This window comes from Marmota flaviventris, chromosome 2 (genome assembly GCF_047511675.1).
Source record: "Marmota flaviventris isolate mMarFla1 chromosome 2, mMarFla1.hap1, whole genome shotgun sequence".
NCBI lineage: Eukaryota > Metazoa > Chordata > Mammalia > Rodentia > Sciuridae > Marmota > Marmota flaviventris.
Genome location: NC_092499.1, coordinates 200,332,536 through 200,356,356, shown reverse-complemented (window position 1 = coordinate 200,356,356; position 23,821 = coordinate 200,332,536). Strand labels below are relative to the sequence as shown.

The following is a 23,821-nucleotide window of genomic DNA, read 5'->3' as shown; positions in this document are numbered from 1 at the left end:
AAACGTGTGCATTGTGCAGAATCCACATTGGAGGGGAAGGTGCGCAGAATGGAAAGCTCTTGGAGGTGGAAGGAGATGAGAAAGAGGAAGTCAGTTGTCGGGGTGAGCTTGCACATAGTGGGAGCCAGCGAAGGTTCCTGAGGAGGCAACGAAGTGGTCAGCTCTGCAGCCTCTGGGCTCAGGAAGACAAGGCTCCCTCCTGCAGTGTTCAAGAAACAGGTCGCCCCCAAGGACAGTTAGGTGGTGTGGCAGAGCAGTGGCACATAGGCTTTGGAAGCAGGAGGACAAAAGTTTGGGACTCAAGTTTGAGGCGTGCAACTTCTCAGCTATGTGTCCTTGGGCAGGTTACTTTACTTCTCTGAGCCTTATCTTCTCCCACAATGAGGACTAAACAACAGATCTTCACGGAGTGGTGAGAATCAGATGAGATAATGCACAATGGTGTTTTATAAAACACTTGCTTGGAATTTGGGGATTTCTTTAGAAATTATTTCAAGGATGTCTATGAATAAAGAGCACAAGGTCTTTATAAATTCCTTCCCAGATGTTATGCCCTCAATTTACACCTTTTCTCTGACGTTTGTGGGTGAGCAATCCCCAGCACCACAAAAAAAATAAAGAGCACTCCCAGCAGGCCTCTTTCCTCTGGCCAGCCCAACTGCTCCTCCTGTGTGCAGCAGTGGCTGCTCTGGCACCTGGAACTTCCGCTGCCCACACACAAGTCTCTTGTCCATCTCAGGGTTGAGAGGCTACAGAGGCCACAGGTAACAAAAATTACTGCACTGGTCAGACCCCCATCTAGTTACCTGCGCCCCATCCCCCAGCACCAGCTGCACTGGTGCAGCCCAAGTGGCCACTCAGCACCTTGGCCAAGGCTTGGAGTTGCCAAGTCTGCGTCCCAGCGCCAGCACTGACCACTGTGGCCCCGGGTAAGCCACAGACCCTTGAATGACGTGCACAGCGAGGGTGTGGGAGTCTTCCTTCCCAGAGGTCCCAAGCACATGAAATGAGGTGACTGATGAGGAAAATTTCTCCTGGGGCCAGAGTTGTGGTGACTACCAAGCGAAGGGCCCTGTAGCATTTGCTGTGATCACCATCAGGCTGTGACCACTGTGGTTATTAGGTTATTAATAAGCATTTGGGATTGTATGGAGGCACTTAAAAAATAGTAGCCTATCTTCCCCAATTCCACACACAAAACCCTAGGAAGAAAAATGTAAAAAATGTCAGTTCAATGTCACTTAAAGACCTGGGGCTGGCTCAGTGCACCACATGTCTGAGTCCCTGTAGAATGGGAACAGCAAGAGAGCCTGCTACTTACTGGGTTTGAGTGACAGGGACTAGGGGTACCCCATCCATCTGCATGGCCCCAAGCTGGCTGTGGATGGGTAGAGGCTCAGGGAGGCATCTGCAGGGGCCCCTGGGGCTAGAACCAAACCCAAAGCTGGTTCCAGAAGCCACTGCGGACACTAGCTGGCAGGGACAGGGTGAGAGGCCGGGCTAGTCAAGACAGAGAGAGGGCTGTCGCCTGGGCGGCGAGGTCCAGGCAGGGGCACAGTGAACCCTGGCTGACAAGCAGTGTCAGAGTAGATGTGGGCATCCTGTGGGTAAAGGCACAGCCCAGGAGGAGGTGGTCAGGCTGAATCGGGACCTCCTCTGAGGTCCTGAAGCTCCATGAAATGAGACCCCATGGCCGCAGGTGAACACCCACTCTGTGGATGGGGGAACAGGTGAGTTCCGGTCCCTGTACCACTCTGCATATTCAGGACAGCCACACAGCTGAGTGTCCATGGCTTGGGTCTGGGGAGCAAGGAGTGCCCAGAGGACCAGGTAGAAACAGCTGGGAGCAGAAGAGGCCAAGGGCTGGAGCCGAGGAGATAGTAGCACCCAGTGGCCCGCGGGATTCCCCGGTACTCCCCTCTCCTGCTTCAGAGATCCACCGCCCATGTGCAGCTGCCACTGACGCTGGGGAAGCCGCGGGCTATTTCTGACTCTTGGCACTCGGAAAGCCCAAGTGCGGCAGCTGATTGCAGTGCCCTGCAGGGGGGGCGTGAACCAAGGAAGAAATGCCAGGGACAGCAGCATCCACCCACGCGTACACAGGAGAGGGTGGCAGGGAGGCCGCAGGGAGGCCGCAGGGTGGGCCGGGCAGGGGAACCAGGACTCAAACAGGAGTCACAGGTGTCCAGTACCACGTGGGCGCCACAGGGCATCCAGGTGCTGCCGTGTGGCTGTCACCATGGGGCCTCAGGGGCTGTGGGGACAGGATGCCAGCCCCACGGGGGCTTTCTGGGTCCATCTGCCTTCCCACTTGCCTCCTGTGGTGGTCACCTACACATCTGACCTGCACTGTTAACCAAATAGGACAGGGAACAGTGGGGGGGGGGGGAGGAGGAGGGGAGGAGGAGGGAAGGAGGGAGGGGAGGGGAGGAGGGGAAGAGGGAGGAGGAAGGGAGGAAGGGGGAGAGGAGGAGGGGAGGAGGGAGGAGTGAAGGGGAGAGGGGAGGATGGGGAAGGGAGGATGGGGAAGGGGGAAGGGGGAAGGGGGAAGGGGGAAGGGGGAGGGGAGGAGGGGGGAAGGGGGAGGGGAGGAGGGAGGAAGGGGGAGGGGAGGAGGGAGGAAGGGGGAGGGGAGGAGGGAGGAAGGGGGAGGGGAGGAGGGGGGAGAGGAGAGGCAGACTGCACCCACACAACAAAGCCCCCAGTCAGGGGCTGGGTGCACAGAGCGGTTCTGCAGGGAGGCGAGGTAGCTGTGCTTCCTCCTTCCTCAGTCCCTAGGAGTCGAGGCGTCAGATTTGCATTCTCTCTGCATCAGCACTGAGGGCCACCACATTGGCACAACCTTTGAACGGAAGCCCCAGCTTTGCCTCTGATCAGTGGGCTGATCTGGGCCACTGCCCTCCCCACATGCCCCTACAAACCAATAGGGTACTACGGGGGACCAGGACATTAAGCACAGCTGGAGCTGGCACACAAACAGGTGGCACTATGATGTCACTGCTATTATCCTCCAGTGTGCAGTGCCCGAGGCTCCTCTCTTCCGCCTCAGGAAACGCCAAAGCCTCCAACCTGCCAGCGGCACTGCAGTCCAGGGAAGAAGGGCTCCTCCATCGGACTCACACCCTCCTCCCCCAGATGCCCACTCCCCCATCAGATGCCGCCCCTGCCAGGCACATGCCAGGGAGAAGCAGCCCTCAGAGTCCACACAAATGTGCCTCCTGCACAGGCTTCCTGAGCTGGGCAGCAGCTCCCCTGCTCACACCACCTGCCCTGGAGCCCGGTAGAGGGTCTGCTGAGTGCTGCCTTCTCCTCTGGGCTGCCCCGGGAGCAGTCCCCCAGAGTGGACCCTGGGGGCCGCTCCTGACATGGGAGAAGGCAGCAGCAGGTTGCAAAGGGCTCAGGGACCAAGGAAATAGAGACAGCACACATGAGTGACAGGGTGTCCTTCTCCCTTTCTTGTATAAAGTCCCTTGGGATGTCATTATTAATGCATATTTTAAACAAAAAGGTCACACCACGAATAGGCTGCTGCTGCCCGAGGCCTGTCTGCCTTGTCCACTGGCCGTGGGCTCCTTGACCCCTCAAGCCTCAGGTTTTCAATTCTGTACATATTTCAGTGAAATTGACATTGAAATAGGTTGGAAATCATAATCTAGAGTGTATATGTTATTATATAATAATTACTGTAATGTTATATAATTACATATTATATACTACATTTAAGTTTTGATAGGTGTTTTATTAATACATTATATTACTATTATATAACCATATTATATGCTAAATTTTTATAGGTATGTTAACATTACTACATTATACTATATCACTATTATGATTGTTATGTACTATATTTATTATAATTATACTGCTTTACATGCTATACTTTTATAGGTATTCTATTAATAATGCATTATAACTATGCTACCGTTAGGTATTAATATTATATGCTATATTGAAGATTGTTTTGGTAGCATATTAACATTAATACATCATAATAATGCTATTATATAATTATATGCTGTAATTTTTACATGTGTCCCACATTTGGGGGGATGGGAAGACCGGGTGCCCACGGGAAGGAGAGTCAGATCAAGATCAGGCTGCCCACCGCAGAGTCCAGCATGTCCAGAATGTGCCCCAGGCCCTGGCCTGTGAGTGCAGGGCTGGGTCCAAGCCACCTCCAGCATGGCCTGGGAGTCGCAGCCCCTCAGGCTGTCAGCACGGGCCTCCACCAGCCAGGAACTGGAGGCTGCCTCCACTGCCTTTGCAGAGATGCCTCAGTAAGTCCTGGCCTTCCCTGAGCCCAATTTTGCAGCTTGGAGGTGAGAAGCCCTACTTGCCCCAAGAGATGGCCATGCACACCAAGCTGGTCCCTGGACTTAGTGTCTGGTGACTGCTCCCACTGGGCTGGCCATTGTTGTTTAGGACTCTAACCTTTCCTGAGTGAATAAGGGAAAACTGCCTCCCCAGACAACCCTAGGGAGAGCGGCTGACACACGGGGCCTCTCCTCCCAACAGCTTGGTCAGCCCATCCGCCAGGGCTCAGTGAGACCCGGAGAGCAGGACCCAAGAGTTGTGCAAAAGAGGAGGGGCCATGATGTGGGCCAGACTGGCCAATAGCAGGTGGAGCAGCTCTGAGGGGGTGACATGGGGCTGTCACTCTTGGGGCCTGCACATCCACCCCCAGGACGAGCTCTGGGGCTCTGCAAGCCAGGCCTCCCTGGCCTGCACTGCTGCAGAGCTCATGCGAGGAGGAAGCTGGCACAGCCACCGCCTGGCACCTCTCTCCCCAGGTCACACAGGTCACAAGGCTTCCACATGGCCTGCGAACCCCGATTCTGAGACTTGTCACTGACCACCGCTTACCTGCCAGGTGGGAAACTGAGTCAGGGACCTGCCAGACTTCAGCACCCCCCTCCCGAGTGCACACCTCGCCACACTGCCTTCACCAACTCCTCAGCGACTCTGGAGGGGACTAGCGGTGGGCACATTATAGACCAGGGAAACCAAGGCGCAGAGAAACCGGGTACCCTGGGTCACGTGCACACAGGGAGGAGAGCGGAGCCGAGATCTTCCCATCTCAGGGCCGAGTGCCAGCCTACCAAGAAGCCCAGCTTCTCAGCACCTCTGATGCTGGTGCCCATCGACAAGCTGAGCCCCTTTGCTAGAACAACAAGAACCAAGACAACCAGAGTGCCAAGAACACAGCTATGGCAGGACACCTTCAATCAATGGTCCTGGGGAACTGGCCACAGGTAGGAGGAGGAGGAGACCCCCGGCTCACCACACGCTCAGGTCAATATTGACTGAAGCACTAAATGTGAAACCCCAAACCGTAAAACAACTACGAGAAAACATGGAGCAGACACACTATAACACGGATCTGGACAAAGATTTTTTTTGGACAAGAATGTGAGAGCAGAGGCAGCCAAAGACTGGAGTCCCATCCAGCTACAAAGCTCCACACGGCAAAAGCCATCAGCGCAGAGACTACCTGCAGCCGGCAAATATTTGCACGCTTCCTGTCCACAAAAGGATTAATATCCAGCACATAAGGAACCCAAGAGCCTTCATGCTGTATGTGAGCGCAGCCAGTGTGGCAAATAGTACGGAGTTTCCTCCAAAACTTAAAAGCAGAACTACCACAGGACCCAGCAATGCCACTGCGGGTAAGCCAAAGGCAAGTGAAATCTGTGTATCTAATTGGCCCCTGCGCCCCACGTTTACTACGGCACAACTCTCAACCGGCAAGACAGGGAACCTTCCAGTGCACCCAGCAGCGAGCAAACCGATAGAGAATGTGGTGCCCACACAGGAACATCCTTCAGCCAGAAAAACAAAGAAATCCTGTCACTTGTGGCAACAGAAAAGGACCTGGAGATCATGGTGCTAACGTAGGTGGGGGTCTGATTCAGATGGGGTCAATATATGTACTGCAGGTTCCTCATCACGGAGAAATGACAAGTGTTTGCAGTGATGGACAAGCCAGGTCTCCCAAGTTGATCGTACACAAAACACCTCACTGGACCCATAACAAAGTACAGTGACCGCTCATGAGTAAGGCAAGTGTCCCAGGGAACGCATTCGGATTTGCAAAAGGAAAACATCAGGGATGTTGGCGTTCTCTTTGTTCAATATTGTTGAATTATTGATAGCAAGCACACTTTGCTGGTGTAAGAATAAAAATAATGCTCCCAGACGTGGAAAGGAGCCAGGAGCACTAGTGCTCTGACACTAGGCGTGGCGTTCCGTGCACACCCAAGCCTCTTCCAGACGGCTGCTCTTCCTGCAGAGCACACTTGAGTCTGACGGCTGGCCTCAGATTGGGGCCCTGGCACTCCACCGCTGACCCTGCAGGAACCATGGGCTTCTCTGGACTTCACCCTCCCTCTTCGCGGCAGGGTCAGCCCCTCAAGGTGTGTGGGAGACCTGGGGAGCCCAGGCGGAGCGCGGCTTTGTGCAAGCACTCAGGGTAGCTCTCTACAGCACAGCACCGTCCCTGCCCATCCCGCTCCTGCCCTGTTCTTCCTACCCATCTGGGCCCTGTACCCCCGTCTCACCATGACCTCCTCAGGTCACTGTGTTGGCAACTCTTTCCCACCATGCAGCCTGGCTTCCCAGAGCCCCGGCCACCTTCTGCATCTCCAAGATGGCCTGCCTGCACATCCAGGGAACAGCCCACAGCACCCGAGTCTGGGGTTCTTTGGGCATTCCCGTCTCCTTCTGGACCACAGCTTCCTGAGGGTATGCCCCAGGCCTGCCCCAGCCCCCTCATCTAGAAAGGGCTTTGGCAACTAGGTAGTTACAGAGGCCAAGAGTGCATCTTGGCCTCGGCCACTCCTGAACGTCAGTCCTGGCCCCACCAGGTGGGCCACGGGGCGTGGACAACTTACTCCTTCTGATCTTCATTTCTCTCAAGGAGTGGGCTGCATCATAGCCACGTCTCAGGATTGTTACGAGGATCTTAAGGAAACAACTATAAACACCCACCGGGAAGCTGCAGGCCCTTGGTGACAGTTTATGGATTGTCCTGGATACGTGGCACTCAGGTGGCTGCTCCTCCCCACAGGAAGGCCACAGCAGCAGCCGGCCACACACGGGCAACTTCAAGAACAGGAGGGACAAAGCTCTCCCAGGGCTGCAGTTCCAGCCCCATGGCCAGACCCTGGACATAGCCCAGCAGCCAGCTCAGCCCTGGGACTGCAGGTCCTCCCCACATCCAGAGCTCCCAGCAGAGGTCCCTCCAGGTCCACAGTCAGCTCCATGTCCAGCGGGGAATGAAAACAGGGCAGATGCCTTCCAGAGACAGGCACAGCTGGAAAACAGACGCCCCCCCCCCACCCCTCGGGATGCCCCTGCTGTTATGGGAGGCTCCTTCCTGGGAGCACCACGCCTGCCCACAGCCAGCCTCAACCACAAGCAGCCGGGACTGCCCAGCACTGCAGCCTCCACCAACTCCACGTGGGCCCCGGGCAGGACCACAGGTGCGCGATGGCCCTCTACCCCCCGTCAGCCAATCCTGACCATCCCTGTGCTGACGTGAGAGGAGGCAGACGCCGAGCAGTGGACCAGGTGTCCCAGAGCCTGGAGAAAAGGGTCAGGAGGAGAACCCCACAGAGGGGACCCATGAGATGAGGCCCAGATGACAAGAGGAATGGGCCCTGAGAAGACCAGGGCCCAGAAGCCAGGTAGGGGGCCAGCCAGCTTCGGGAACCAAAGGAACGGAGGTTGTCCACATGGGCATCAGCAGCGTCCCCGCCCTCACAATCACCTTCAAGTCCGTCTCACCCACCAAGGGCTCAGCTGGGAGCCTGGCTGCCAGCCTCACCCCTGGCAGCCCCAGCTCCCCAAGCACCGGGGACACAGCCCCTCCCTCCAAGCCTGCCCCAGCCTCTTACGCTCGCTTAGCACCTGTCTCAGGCTGGTTCTGGCTACCATCAGCCTCCTGGGCAACCTCTCAGTTCTGCTTGGACTAACACCCCAGGAATCTGCAAGTCCCCTGGGTTCTACCTGTGTCCTTGGGGTCTAGGCCACCAGTATCTCACCTGGGGAGCTGTGGCGCCTGTGAGGATCCATGGCCTCCACACTGCCCTTTCTTGCCCAGCCTACACTGCAGGCAGACCTTCCTAGAACCCCGGGGTGCACTGGAGCTCTGGTTCCCACTGTCCTCAGGACGCTGGCCAAGACCCCCAGGGAGGCCTGCGAGCCCACACCCTGCCCTCCAGCTTCACTTTCTGCTCCGTGCCCCACTGTGCGGACAGTGCCCAGTGCTGGCCCAGCACCAGGCCCTCAGCAGAGATGCCTTCCCCAGCTCAGGGTCCCAGCCCCCACACCCTCCCCACAGCACAGGCTCTGCCACAGCCCCTTACCCCAGCCCACCCCACAGGAAATTCTAAAACACCAAGATATGCTCTGTGACACAGTGGAAGTCAAGAAGTTAGCCCCACAGCACGCAGACGTGACCACATAGGGCAACGGGGTGAACACTCCACAGCTCACCCTCACATCACCAGGCCACGCCAGCTGCACACAGGGCCCAGAAGTGTCAAGCCAGCCACACACACGTCCCAGAGATGCTGTCCCAGAGCAGCTCTTCCTGAACTGGGGACGGTTGTGGTAATGTCCTGGACAAACAGGGCATGCTCCTGTCTCCATGCTCTGCTCTCTGCGGGGACACTCTGTGGACACCTGGTGCACCCATACAGAAGTGCCCGCACATGGCCTTGGGACTGACAGACTTGGGCCTGTGTGAGTGTCTGAGGGACATCTGGAGGCACTGGAGTGGGCACTTCCCTGCTTAGGAAATGTCCCTCGGCTGCCTAGCCTCCTGGGACCACCGCAAAATACAAGAGAAGTCCCAGTCACTGTGATAATTTGTGAAGCCACCCATGTGTCTAAGAAACCCTGGGCGATGGCTGGCTGCACCAAGAGTCCCCAGACTCTTGTCCTTCACTTGCTGGTCATGGCTTGTCCCTTTCTGCACCTCCGGGCAGCAGTGACAACGGCCTCTCTGGAGCCTTATGCCAAGACTTGGAGGGGAGGCTCAGGCGCACCCCGAGTGCTACATGGTTTCCACACAGCTCCTGCTTCCCTTCTGCCAGCCAGGCACAGTGGCCCGCTCTGGGCAAAGAGGAGCGACTACAGGCTTCCTGCCCATGCTCAGTGAACTTCCTGGGCACCAGGAATACCTGCATCCAGGAGGGGTCTTGCCAGATGTCCCCAGGACTCAGGTGAGTGTAGGGACATTCTTGGCACTCAACCTATCAGTTCCAGCTGGCCGTCACCTGCTCCCAAGCCTCTCTCAATGGTTCCCAGGACCCCCGGGAGACTCTGGCCATCTCACCCTCATTACTCCCCCTTCTACTCCGCTTCCAGGTGCCAACGACCATGGAATGGTTCAGTCTGCAGAGGAACAGGTCCTGAAGGGCACTGGAGTCACCCCCTGCTGGGGGGTCCGAGGGCACAGGCAGCACCTGGAGATGGAGTGTAAGGCAGGGGGCAGCTCTGGAGGAGGACCCGGACACTGACCCTCAGGATGCAGCACACACTGGCCTGCGGAGAGGCAGTCTCTCTCCTGCCCACAGCCAAGGCCGCTAGGAAGTGGGAACCCCAGAGCTCAGTCTCCCTTGGCTGCTGTGGCCGCACTGTCTGCTAAGTGCTCCGCCACGGCTTCTGCTCAGGACACCTCTTGGGAACGGTGAGCTCTGTCTCTTACCTTCTGCCCGAAAATCCCTCAGACACCCCCACGGGTGACCCCAGAGCCCAAGGAGACAAACATGTTTGCACACCTTGGGAAGCCATGTCCTCCCCTCTGAGACCTGTCCGTGTGCTGGGAGGGACTGCTCTTCCCTCTCTGAAGGCTCTGCAGCAACTGGAGCCTTCTGCAACTGGGGACGCTCCCAACGGGCTCGTGCCCAGAACCCACAGCCCAGGCCAGGCTTGGGCAGCTCTGCCGTGGAGGTGGGCGAGCTCTGTCCCCAGCCTGCTCCTGACACTGAGGGAGATGGTGGCCTCCCCATCACCTCCTGCTTTACCCACACAGAAGCCCTCGGCTCCAGATGGCAGCCCTGAAACCCCAGGTTATTAAGGAAGTCCTGCCGGCAGGAGCCCTGCAGGCTCCCAGAACAAGGAGAATTAGACTCGAGCCCCTTGTCTCCCTTGGGTTGTGTTTAGAAGGAAGCCCAGAGCCACCGTTCCCGGGAGCAGGCCAGGCGTCTCACCTGCACACAGGGAAGGAAGCCTGTGGGTCGATGAAAACAGCCACGCGCCCTCTCCATTGTAAACGTGACGTGAAGCCAGAGGGCGGACGCCAAAGGGGCACATGCCAATGGTGAAAGAGACACAGGTACAAACAGAACACCAGGATGGTGCCCTGACCTCTGACCTCCACCACCCAGGACTGCGGTGGACAGGCTCAAACCACGGGCAGCCCCTGCCTGTTCTCCAGGCTCCTTCGTGAGCTCCCCGAACGGAGGAAAGGACAGCCTCCGACCAGCAGAGGCCTAGAGGCCCAGGGACAGCGCCAACTCCATAGGTCTGACCCTCTCCCCTGCACCTTGCCATGCCCCTCCCCTGGCACAGGGCACCATGCCCCACCCAACTCCTGCTCTGCCTCCTCTGCAGCCCACCCACCTGACGGCCCTGGCCCCTGGCCCTGCAGCACTGGCACTGACAGCCTCCGCTGCCCACCCCCTGCTCCCCAAGCCCACCCCAGCACAGCAGAGAGGTCTCGGGGCCCTTGGGGGGGGGGCCAGCAGCAGCTCCCTGGCACCTACTTAAGGCTGCAGGGATCTGTCAGTGGATGGGTCAGGCTGTACCCCAGTATGCCCACAGCTGAGGGGGTGGGGTGAGGCCTCATCACCAGGGGCTGGCCTGGGCCCACTGGGGTGGTCAGGAGCACCCAGTGGACAGTGTGGAGGCCCTCACTGCCAGCCCCATGGCCCCTCTGGCCTCCCTCCATTCCCCTCTGCCTCAGCCTGATGTTGAACCTTCACAGCAGCAACCGAAACCGGGTGGCGGTAGAGGCCCTTGCCTCTGGGCTCCCGGTGGCCCTCACCCTCTCGCCCGCCAGGGAAGCCCACACCTTCAGCCACCAGAACCATGCTCCCCCCTCTGACGCCCACCCACCTACCTCCTGTGGCACTAGTCCCCGGGCCGTCCTCCTCGGCAGCTGGTTCCTGGTCTGTCTTTGCACCAGTTCTGTCGTTCGCTGCGATGTGCTTACTCATCTATGAGCCCGTCTGGCCATCTCTGCACCGCAGCACCTACCACCTGCACATCCCACGAACCCCGAATTTCTGACCCTAAAGTGTGCTCCCCAGGAGAGGTCTGAGGGCACGTGAAGCCCTAGGACGAGTCCTCTGCTTCTGCCTCTCAAACGTCTGTCCTCTACCTTAAAACACCACCTCCAGTCACACACCCAGGCATTAACCATGGGCAGAGAGTACAATCAGAACCATCTCAGGACGGTGTGACACTGCTGCAGGACCGAGGGGGGACCCACATACACAGCGCCCAGGCCTCACCGTGCCCAGTGCAGAGCTTCAGGGCTGCCGGGGCTAGTGGGTGAGGACTCAGCTAGACAAGGGGGCACAACGTCAGCCTCCCCTTAACACACTGTCTACCTGGGCCTTAGCCAGTGTCACTGGCTTTCCAAACTTGGATGCAAGATCGTGGCTGAAGCCTCAGCGTGGGGCGGCATCCCTGAGGACAAGGCCCCTGGCGCAGGGTGTTACAGCCGAGCTCCTCGTCGTCGTTTAGACACTAACATGATGAGTTAAATCACATTATGCAAACGTCCCGCCATTGATCTAATTGAGAGCCAAAGATGCTGCTCTCATGTGGTTTTGGTTTGTAGCAACCGGTGGGTCGTTTTCACACTCCGCCAGGATGGTACCCCTCCCACCGGACCCCGTGCTGCAGTCCTCACCACTGGACCCCCGGACCCTGCTGCACACCTGGTCTTCACTTGTACTGAATCCACGGCATTTTTCTTTCTTCTTTCTTCTTAACACTTCTGGAAACAAAGCTCACATAAATAATCTGTAAAAATTTAAACCCTATTGTGTAAAAGCCATCGCTGCTACTTTACAGGGTCTGTGAAGATCTGGAGGCAGACGGTCTGTCAGTGTGGAGGGAACTCAGATGGGGGCTACCGCCTGCTCCAGGGGCCATTTGCACAGGTGTAGCAGCAGGGGACCCTCCTGATGTGGTGTGAGGTGACAAAATCTCATGCATGCCGAGATGGCCTCCATTTAAAAATATGTGATTTCCCTTAAAGGTTTAAAGTTAAAATCTAGTAATGAATTTGATGCAAGGTCCAGAAACACACACTCCCTCATAAAGATGAGAGAAGAGTTGAGGAAACTGAGACAAAAGGCACAACACAAGGTCAAACTGACACACGCCCCAGACGACTCAGTGCACTTGCCACAGGCACTGCACACATTATTCTGAGCTTCCAGGTGGCCCAAGCAAAATGGGAGACACGATGTATTATACAACATGCTTTCTACTTAAGATATCGTCGGTCAGCTATTAAGAAGAACATGGATTACTTTTGATACAAAAGTTTCAAAGAACTCTCTTCCAAGGGGCTTGAAAAAGAAGTCACAGTAGAGCATCAGGTTGTGGTGTCACTTGGGGGAAAGGAACCCTGTCCAGCAGATCTGGCGTGGGCCCTGGGAACCTGCCTTTCACAGAACTACCCCCATGACTGGGAGGCACAGCTGGGTGTGGGAACCCGTATGGATGGATAGCCAATCGTCCACCCAGCTGTTTCCCCCTGTTGTTCCCTGCTGTGTGATTATGGGCAGGTGACTGACCATGTTGAGTTTTTCTCATCCAAACTATGGGACCACTAGTAGCATCTACCCAGAGAGCTCTGGGGAGCCTTCAAGAGATAACAGGCACAAAGCCCAGAGCAGGACACAGGTGTATAGAGACCTGGGCTGGTTGTGAGCACCCTCGTTGACAACCCCTGGCCTTCTCTGTCTGCCTTGGGTGGTGCCCACAGGCCTGGATTCGAGGCCCCTAGGAGAGCTGGGCTCCAGCCCTCTCTGAGGGCAGCTGGGCATGGTGGGGGCAGGAAGGGCCCATGCCCATCAATGGCTCCCCGCTATCCCAGAGCCTCCTGCCCAGCAACAGAGCTGACACTTGGAAAGGGCTGACTTTATTTTGGGCAATTAAAAGAAACATTTTGTTTTCTATGCTAAGCCCAGAAAAGTGAGATTTTTACATTTCTGAAGCTCTGTGTCCACAGAACTGAGAAACTACACCAGCCCCAGGACTTCTCCGTGGTGTCAACAGAGAAAACGTTTCCATGCTAATGCTGAGGGGCCAGCGATGGTCACTGTCCACCCTAAAGAGCAGCAGGCAGCCTCATAGAACTTCAGATCTCAGTGGGAGTGTGGTGGGGGATGGCAGCCGTGGGGTAGGGGTGGAGGCCAGGGGCAGAGGATGGTGGCTGTGGGGTAGGCATGGCAGCCATGGGTGAGGATGGAGGCTGTGGTGGGGACGAGGTTGGGGCACTCCAGCCACACATTCTCCCCCAGAACATGGTGTTCCCCCTCAGACCTGAACAAAGCAGTCTTTTTTAGATGCAGAACAAAACGTCCCGAGGGAAGGTGGAAGATGAGTTAAGGACGGCATCAACATGCCCAGTGCCAACCCTGATGGGTGCCAGGGAGCTGTAATCGGCCTCTCGCCCGCAGCCTCAGAACACAGGGCTCCCCGCGGGAGCAGTAAGGAAGGCCGCCCAGCCCCGGGTCTCCAGGCACAGTCCCAGCACCACAGAACAGGCCCCCAGCAGCAAGCACAGCGAGGCTCCTGGGCCACCAGCTGCTGGCATCCGTGCCCTCCCACCCCTGCGTAGTCTCTCCTCCTCCTGAGGCCTGCTGGTGGCCTTGTGCCCTGTGCAAATGACAATCGGCCCAGGAGTGTGCCCGGCCACAGCCATGACCACAGCACTCCAGCCCTGGCCCCTCCTCTGGGAACGTGCTCATGGGACTCGTCATATGGGCTCACCTAGAAACTCTGCAGGGCCACCACCTTCCCCACTTCTCACAGCAGGAGGGAGGTCCTGGGCTGGTGGCACTGCTACTCAGGGGCACGACAGAGAGGGCAGGGTGGCATTCAAGCCCATCGGCCCTCCCTTCTCCAAGCCCTGCTGGGCTGCCCGCCTCCCAGGTGTGTTCACCAAGGAGCTGCCCTCCCTCCCCGTACCAGGCAGGCGGTCTTCCCCTCCCGACACAGTGTGAGGTCTCCCCGACCCGAGCCCTGTGTGTGGGCTGGTGGCTGGAAGACCCACAGTGAAGCCAGACCAACCGAAGACTCTTCAAAACCCTGGGATAGATGAGGCCACACGACACCTTCCTGCCCAGGGCCTGACCACGCTGTGCCCTGGGACCCTTGAGCCTGTGGCCCCTGGCTGAGGCTTGGTCTCAGATGTAAGATGGAGATGATAGAAGTTCCAAATTGGGGTCCAGGGAGGGTGACTTAACAGGGCAGGAGAGACGGCTGACAGCTCATGGCCGCTCCCCTATAGTGGGCTCCCCTGGGAGGTGTGGCAGACAGGAAGCAGGTGACACCAGGTGGTGGTTTCCAGGACACACCTGCGGTGTATGACCCGAGCTGTGGGTCCCCAACACTCTGTCCCTTTACCAACACGGTCTTGAAGGAGAGCTAAGTGCCCACCAGAAAATAGGCTCATCCCCACAAAGGTGACCCCAACTGTGCTGTGGTCCCCAGACTAAGCATGCAGGGTGTTTGTGGGGTGGGGGTGGCAACAGTGACCACCTTATCCAGAAGAGGCCCAAGCAGTGGGGCTTAAGATAGGAAGGGTCTGGAAATGAAAAATTAAAACAAATGAAAACACCAGGCACCTCCGGGGAGTGGAGGATGGCCAGTTGCCAGGGCAACCAGAGGCTGAGTTATTCAGCAGGAGATGGTGGGAGATCTCTGAAGGGAGGCAAAGACAAAGGGCCCAATTAGCCCACCCTGCAGACACACACAGAGCTCCTGGGGAGCCACATGGGACCTCGGGGGTCCTTTCTCAACTGCTGTTTCCTGTGTCTATTTGGTTGGCTTTCCAATTCTAAACATGGAGACAAATGTCCACCGGGCTGCTGCGTTCTAATCTAAGGTTTAAAACTGGTTAGGGGTCCAATGAGTAATGGGATAAATCTAGTCCCAGGGTCTATGGTTTCGGCACTTCTCAAATAAGAGGCTGTTAAGGTTTGATCTGCAGTGTCCCCCAAGGGCTCATGTGTTGAAGGTTTGGTCCCCAATGTGGCCTGGACCAGAGGTGGCACTCTAGGGAAATGGTTGGATCATGAGGTCTCCGACTCCTCAGTGGATTCCACCACGTGAGGGGTTAATACGTCCATAACTGCATGGGCCACTGGGAGGTGGGACATATTTGGAGGAAGCAGTTCTCTGGGACCTTCTGTCAAGGGTTTATCTTCTCCCCAGTCCCTGCCTCTGCTCTGCAGTGCCCAGGAGCTGGGCAGCTTTGCTCCACCGTCCTCTGCTCCAAGATGTTTCTACCTTAAAGGCAGATGGCCAGGACTGAGCCTCGGAAAGCACGAGCCAAAATAAACCCTTCCACTCTGAAGAATTCTTGTGAGGCATTGGTCACAGTGATGCAAAGGACCTTGCAGGTGATCCCAGGCAGCCCCAACTCTCCCAGTGTCCCTGTGCATCCATGGCTGGGGCGGGCTCCCACTTCCCTTGTCCCCAGTGCCATCATGACGACTATGGTAGTACTTTTGGACCACTTGTGCTATCATTATTTATGTGTATTTTTTGTTTAAGTCCAGTCCCTTAATATTTCAGTTTGAAAGAGAACTTTTTCAAATAGACAAGCCTTTTCCAGGTCACAGTTAGAAGGCAAGGGTGGGTAAAGACCTGCAGGCGGGGCACTTTTCACACAAGGCAGTTAAAGTGATAGGAGCGCCTGGTCCCACAACCACTACCTGACTGTAAACAGCTCTCCTGCCACCTGGCCACGCCCGCTCTTTCACACAGCAGCGACGCTGGCCACAGTGACTCCATGGCTGAGTCAAGGAGGTGCAACACAGTGTGGCCACAAAGCTGAAAGTGGTCACTACCTGGCCCTTCACAGTGAAAGTCCATCAGCTCCTGAAGTACAGATCTGACAACCTTAACTACCAAGCCATCTGCACACCCAGGAAAAGCATTCAGCAATGAAAACAGTTTCTGACTACAGCTCAACTCACCATGTCTCAGCTTCAAGGTTCTGCTGTCCCTGGGCCAGTGAGCCGTGCTCACACCAGGCAGCAAGGCAGCCCCCGTCAGCTGTGTCCACCAGGTGCACAGGGGAACCACCCACCTGTCCAGTGACGTCAGCCGAGCTGCCTGCTCTGCAGGCCTGGGGTACTGATGCATTTCCATCTCACCCTGTTGTGGCTCCAGTGACCCCAGTGTAGGTCAAGGGACCTCTGCAAGCCACACACAGGGAGGAGGACCCAGCACCTGAGGAACTGGGGCCCAATGAGCAGTGCAGCCCCGCTGACCATGAGCTGCTGGGATGACTTGAGAACTTTAGGCCAAGTTCAGGAGGAGGAGGAGGAGGAGGCGGAAAAATGTCCCAGCTCAAGAGGGGCCAGAGAGATGGAAAGCCAAAGCCCGGACCCCCAGTCCCACCACTGCGGGGCAGAAAGGAACCCCAAGGCGGCTGCAGCCCCTGGGCACTCTGGGGAGGGAAACGGTGCAGCAGCTTCCAACAGCCTGGTGACACAATGTCCCTCCCCACCCCATGTCACAGGGGCTGGACAACCTCACTCCCAGCAGGCTAATGAGGCCAGGGGTTGCCCAGCCTCTCCAGAGTGGAGCATTCACCAAGGACACTCAAGTCCTGCACCTCAAACTTTCAAAGCTCCTTGACCGGGAGCCATGGCCACCTTGGATTCCTTGACCTGGATCTGGGCCCCAGGCCATCACAGCCCCAGAGCTTAGGGCAGGGGCAGCAGAGGGGCTGGAGGCTGGGCTCCAGGTCTCTAGGGCTGCAGCAGCAGCGGCCACCAGGGTTTACTAGGCACGGCAGCACTCAGGGGAGCGCAGTGGGTTCTCAGGATCTCCCACGCACTCTCAGGGGCTTTGAGAGAGCCAGCACGCACCTCACAGACGGGCGGGTACTCGCCAACATGTCCTGATCATCAGTGCAAACCAGGGTCTGTGGCTTCCAGAGCCCACCGTGCCTCAGCCCCCAGCACCTGCAGCAGGACTGGGCCACACCGAGCAGCCTCGTCTGCAGGGAGCCAGGAGGCTGGCATCACCCCTGCTGCACAGCTGAGAAACCCAGGCCAGAGGCGCATGGGGCACCAGCGCTGAGGGCAGGTCCAGGGAGCAGAGACGAGTCACCACCTGAGCAGTTCTGACAGCCTGTCTCCCCCTGCAGGGAGCCAACTCTGGGTTGGAAGAGGGAAGGGTGGGCTGGGGGCGTCCAGCTGTGTATAGGAGGGGAAGAGGGAGAGGAGGGTGCTGCACACCAGGACTGCAGCGGGGGCTCCCTGGGTGCTTCCTTGGTCCAGAGACACAAGACAACTGGGACTGCCATCGGGCCCCACCTTAAGCCCTCGCCTGCTAGAAGAGCCCAGTTTTCCTGTGTTGGGTAATGCCCACTGGGCCACTCTGGGCTGACCTCAGGCAGTAGCCACAGCTGGGACTGGGATAGGGAGCAAGCTCTGGGTGTCCTGGCCCCAGTGGCTCTGGCACAGGGAAAGCAACCTGGGAGGCAGCCGGCTCTTGAAAGCCACCACATTTCACAGTCCAACCCCTAATTTCTGGCCACTCTGCCTTCCAGAACATTCAGCCACCAGCATGCAGTAGCCCACTGCTCAGCCCCTTAGCACAGTCATCTCCACCGGGAGTTGGGGCTGGATGAGGAGGTACAGAAGGTGCTTATTCATGGTTCTGGGCCACAGACTGACCCGGCAAACACACCCTCCTCCACAATGCGTGCGTGCGTGTGTGTGTGTGTGTGTGTGTGTGTACACATGCGTGTATGTATGCGCAGGTGTGCATATGTGAGTACAGTTTTTCTTGGAAAACTCAGAGGCTCTGGCAGTATCAGGCCAGACAACCTCATTCTCATAGGAAACCACTGGGAGGTGAATGGGAACTGCCCCCACCAGAGCCTGTGCAAGGCATGTACCTCCGGCTGTCCACCACAGGAGTGCTTCCCCTGCAGGGGGCTGGGGGAAACTCTGGGATGGTCTAATTGCCATGGGAAGGAACAGAGGCCAGAACGCTCAGCAGAGCTAGCCAGCCAGTGCCGAGGCGTGAGGACATGGCACAGACCCCCAGCGCCCAGGGGAGGCAGGATTTCAGAGACCTTGAGGCTGTGACCAGCCTCCACCCTGTCCGCACGGTGCCACTTACTTGGAGAGTTTCATTTCAATCTGCTGCCGAATTTCCTGCCTTTCCTCGTCCGTCCTCCTGGGGAAAATGTTCCTGTCCTCCAGCTCCTGCCTGCTTGGCCGGTTCCTCAGCTTCACCGCCAGCAGCTCCTTCTTGCATTTCCTGGGCAGGGTTCCTAAGAGACCCATCAGGGGACAGGGAGATAAGAGGACAAAGAAAACAGGTCTTAGAGGAGTGCTGGAGTAACACAGCCTGCAGGAGGAGGGGGTCTGGGGCGGAGGGAGGGAGGGAGGGAGCTGGAAGGACCCAGTGTGCCAGCCCAGGGGCCTAATGCCACCAAGCCAGTTCACCAGCCCCCACTAGGCCACACGCTCCACAGGTCGGGGAGCATGCATCTAGGTCACAGGGACAGCCCTGGTTGGTACCTGCAGCACCCATTTTTTTTTTCCAAAGATGTCTAAGTTTGGGCAGTAAATCACACAGCAACTGCCTCCATAGCAGCCATCGCCCCGTCCCCAGGGTGGCACTGACCTCCTGCCTGCCTGCCCACCCCCTTCTGACCACATGAGTCTTATACTCCTAGCAGGTCCCACCTCCAGGGTCCATAGTCTCCTACCCTCTGCCTACCCCAGCTCCGCCAGGGCCATCCAGGGTTGGCCTCCTTCAGAACAGTGCGATGTGGCTGGAGTCAGTCCCCATCACACCGCCTGCCTTGTCCCTTCCTCAACTGACATCTTCTTCTTGGCCAGTTCATCATCTGTCTCCTCCCCTGGGCTTTGAATTCAGCGACAGCCCACTCTCCCTGCATCCTGGAAGGGACTGGGAGGTAGGCCACCATGCGGCGTCACAGCTGGACGAGCATCTGGCTGTCACAGGTGTTTTGATAGTTTATAAATGACCTACTTATAGAGCCATGAGGAGTCTGAAGGAGTCAGGGGTTTTTCAATTCGTCTCCAAGGTCTTGGGACAAGTCCTTCATGGATGCTGAGGGTCCAATACCCGGCAAGGGGAGGACGGCCATTTTCCATGAACCACAGTGTGCTGAGCCAGGAAACCACCGAACGCGGTTTAATCATTTTAGCTTTTGATAAAACGAGTCTGTAAGGCTACACAAACGTCTCGGGATTGTCACAAACTTTCCATTGTATTTGTTCTTAATGGGCAGAAGAGCCTTTTGCTGGAGATACCCAGAGGTGAGTGGGGGCCCACCCCCAGGAGCCTCTGTGCAGTGGCCAGCATTACCATCTGCTATACCTCCAGCCTCTGGGGCTATGAGGAGGGCACACAGTAGGGCCACATCCAGACCTTCTGCACCATCTTCATGAGGAACCTGCAGGCTACCAGATGTTCACCAAGAAGTTACCAGATTTTGCTAAAAACTTAAAAGCCATAAAAAGGAGATTTCCAGAAAAATGGCTGCAAGACTTTTGATGACTTGGATCCTTCTACCCAACCTCCCTGAAGGAGCGCCGTGTCTAACCGGGAGCAGGAAGGAGCAGCTCAGAAATGAGGCCAGACCTTCTCTCCACGTGCACCCTTTCCTCTCCGTGTCCTGAGACCTGGAAACCCCACTCCCAGGAGCCGGCCTCCCAAAATAAATGGGGCAAGTGCATAAAAAGCACGTAAAAGGACGTGGAAGTAGGTAGAGTAAGAGATTAAACACAACGTGAACGTCCACAAGAGGGCGCCTGCTAGGCCTTGGAACGTCTGCTCCATCTGGGAGTGGTGCTCCCGTGAGAAGGGAAACCCACGGTGCGCGTGTGGCTGAGGGCAAGGAAAGCCAGCGGGTCCCGGAGGAAGGCAAACTGTAATAAGCCACAGTACACACGAGGGCGCCATGTGTATGGGTTCAGTTCTGCAAACATGCGCTGTTTTATTACAGATTGGCCCAGGAAAGCCAGGGGTTGATCGTATAACTTACACATTTTGATTTCCTGTGATTTATTTTGTGAATAAACAGTTTCCTTATGTAATTTCTAAAAAGAGTGTCAGTGGTGTCAGTGAAATGAGGGAAAGCAACAAGAGAACGATGACTTAATAAAAATTATCAGGATCGACATTTTCAAACCTTTGGAAATCAATCGAAGGGGTGCAGCAATGCGGGTTGCTCATTCAAGGACACCGGCTGCATCTTGGGAAAGCACAATGCTGGCGCCTTCGCCCCAGGTACCGCAGCAGCCCCAAAGCAAGGAAGCCGTCGTGGCCGGGGCCCCGCCTCGCCTTCCACACTCCACACCACCACGAGCAGGACACAGTGTCCAGCCCTGGGCACATCAGCTCCCATTACCCACCCCAGGGAGGCCAAGAACATCACGGAGAATCGCAGACCCCAGCTGCCCGAGATCACCCCATCATGGATGCTGTCTCTCGAAGGCTCTTCTCTCGTCTCCCAGGGCAGAGCCTGGAGCCCTCTCACTGCAGTGCCATGTCTCCATTCCCTTTGCTGATTCCCCTTGGACCAGCGTGACCAAGGCAGCAGGAGGGTGTGATTAGCCCTGGCCGAGCTCTGCTTCTATGTAAGGATCTTAAAAGCCAGACCTGGATGAGTTAGACAGCTTCCCCGTAATTCAGCTGCTTCCCAGAATAAAACTCAAGAATATTTATAGGGATAAGAAAGTGTCCAACAGCCACGGAACTCAAGCGAGTCACAGTGTGAGACAGTCAAGAATCGGCACACTGCACAGCGGCAGGAAGGAGCTCTGTGACCCCCAGACATGACAAAGACAACGGTGCTGAGGCCATCGCCGTCAGAGCCAGCTGTGGGGAGAAGGTCAGTCAGGCACAGTGCCAGGAGGAGACACGGGCCACACGCTCAAAGTGCTGGGAGAGGAAACCTGAGGGCTCCTTGCTCGGCAAAATATCTGTCAACATGAAGGCAAAATAAACATCCTTCTGCACATAGAAAGCTCCAAGACTAATCACCCAGAAGGGCACTGGGAGAAATGACAGAAGTCAGGGCAGAAGGAAACGACACAGATGGGAACGTAATCTGAGCGAAGGACAGAGTCACAAACAAGGTGACCACAGTGTCAGCATGTGACGTCTTACTTCATTCTGTAAGAGAACTGCTCATCAATACAACCCGGGGCTCAGAGTGTCCAGGTCAAGTGGACGACAGCCCCAGGACAGAGGCTGTAGGGGAGAGGGGTGCAGCATGAGGCCACTGGGCAGAGGCCGCGTCCCTGGCTGAAGGGGCTCAGTGATAACAGAGGTGCACACAACAAACACAGCAAACAGCACCAGGACAGCAAAACCCGGTAATGGTTCAAAAGCCAACGGAGGCGGCAAAATGGAATGGCCGAGATCACCCATCCAGAAAGGGGCGGAGAGAGCAGAGAGGAGTGAGGATCCCATGCAGCACACAGATTCAGACCAACGGCATGAAATGTAAGTATTCTGGACGCCCCGATTAAAGGCCAGCAGCTTCAGGATGGTAAGCAGGACCAAGCTACCTGGTGCCCGCAGAACACACACTTCAGCCATAGACACAAAAGGGAAAGACTCACCATCCGCACACTAGTCAGAGTAAGTGGAAATGTGTCGGCAAGTAAGGAAGAGCCCGAGGAAAGGCCACCTCATAGCATTAGGTGACATCCCCCGGAGGGCGTCAGACCCTCAGAACGGGTGAACCTCCTGAAAACTTCAAAATGCACATAGGGAAACCCATAGAACCGAGAATATGTGAACCCACGTTAGAGCTGGAGACGCCAAAGCCCCCGTCTCAATCAGCACAGGACAAGCGGACAGAACATTTGGGGATGGGGAAGAAGACACCATCCACTGCCAGGCTCATCCACGCTCCCGACGCTCCACCAACAGAAGGTCACAGGTTCGTCTCAGGCAGGGGTGCACACAAGACACAGGCAGACCCCGCTGTGGAGCATAAACAAGCCTCAGCAAATCTCCAGGGACTCGGGTTCTGTGACTAGAGTGAAATCCAGCTCTTTGGAAAAATACTCAAATATTTGGAAACTAAATTTCAAAATTTCCAAATAATGCATCGTTCCAAGAAGAAATCAAAGAGGAAATAAGAAATCATTCTGAAGCAAATGAACACACAGTGTACTCACGTGTGCCCCGGGAGGACATGTACAGCAATGAAGGCCTGTATGACAAGTGTCTCAGATCATGACTGCAGTGTCCATCTTCAGAAACTCAAAAAAAGAAGAGCAAAGTCAACTGCATGGGTAGAGGCGAGAAATGAGGATGATCGGAGCAGAAACCAACGAAATCAAGACCAGAAAAGCGACAAGGTCGTGGACACCAACGCCTGGTTCTCTGAGAAGATTGGTAGACTGATGACACCCTGGACAGGCTGATCAGGAGGGTGGCCAGCGCAGGAGCTGGAGAGACATCAGCGGATTCTGCGATACTAAAAAGCTACCAGGAAGTACTCCAAGCCACTTTATGCCAACACATTTGACCATTCAGATTAGATGAACAAACGGAAAAGACACAGGCTGCCAAAACTCAGTCGGGGAGATCCGTGACCAGCACAGACCTCTGTCTAGTAAACACAGTTTCAGTTCAACCTCCCCCCCCCGACACACACACACACACCCTGGAGCCCCAGAGCAATGAAGCAGTGATTTCTACAAAACATTGAAGAAATAAATAAAACTAATAAACTCATATTCTACAAATAATTCCAGGTGATCAAAAAAGAAAGAAATACTCCACGGGTCATCCTGGGAAGCCAGAATAAATAGCCCCCACACAGGAAATACCCAGCGGGTTCCTGGGAAGCCAGAAGTTACTTTGGAAGCCAAACCAGAAAAAGATACCATCTCCTAAGGACACTGGCACAAAATTTTAAACCAAAACTTAGCAAATCAAATCCCATAATTTATAAAAACGGCAGTAATCGTGACCAAACGGGTTTTTCACCCAGGAAGGCAAGATGGGTTCACCATTCAGAAAACACTGACAAGCTCAAAAAAGGAAGCCACAGGTCACCTTCCTAGACAAGGGGAAAGCATGTGACGACATCCTGCCACCACTACCCTGCAGACAAATGAGAAGACCCACAACAAACAACAATAAAAAGACAAAACCAGAGGTGTCCTCAGCCAGGTGAGGCCCTCTGCAAACCACAGGCTGCTGATGGGGCTGGGGGAGAACCTCCCACTGAGACCACCTCAGGACAAGGCCTTCCAGCCTCAGCTCTGGGAGGCCCCAGGCAGGGCAGGGAGCAGGAACAGGACACAGCAGGTCCACACAGGAAAAGAGGAAACAAAGTTGTCTTTATTCATGGTCCTTTATGTTGAACAGCCACGGATCCACAAAAACACTGCCGGAAGAGGTGAGTGAGCTCAGAGTGGGCGCAGGTGCAGTCAGGTGAGAGTCAGCTGTATTCCACATGTCAGCAAGACAATCAACTGGAGTAAAAATGATAGACAAATAGCCCCCACACAGGAAATACCCAGCAGGTTCCTGACAA

The 23,821-nt window shown here is 56.1% G+C and overlaps 1 protein-coding gene across 1 annotated transcript in view; it reads right to left on the bottom strand.

The window, feature by feature from the left end:
• Positions 1 to 23,821, bottom strand: part of Phactr3 (phosphatase and actin regulator 3) — a 172,313-nt gene that overhangs the window by 9,911 nt on the left and 138,581 nt on the right. Inside the window, exon 8 of the mRNA XM_027954353.2 lies at positions 18,403 to 18,556. Coding sequence (XP_027810154.2) covers positions 18,403 to 18,556 — 154 coding nt within the window. The remainder of the gene's footprint in view (positions 1 to 18,402; positions 18,557 to 23,821) is intronic.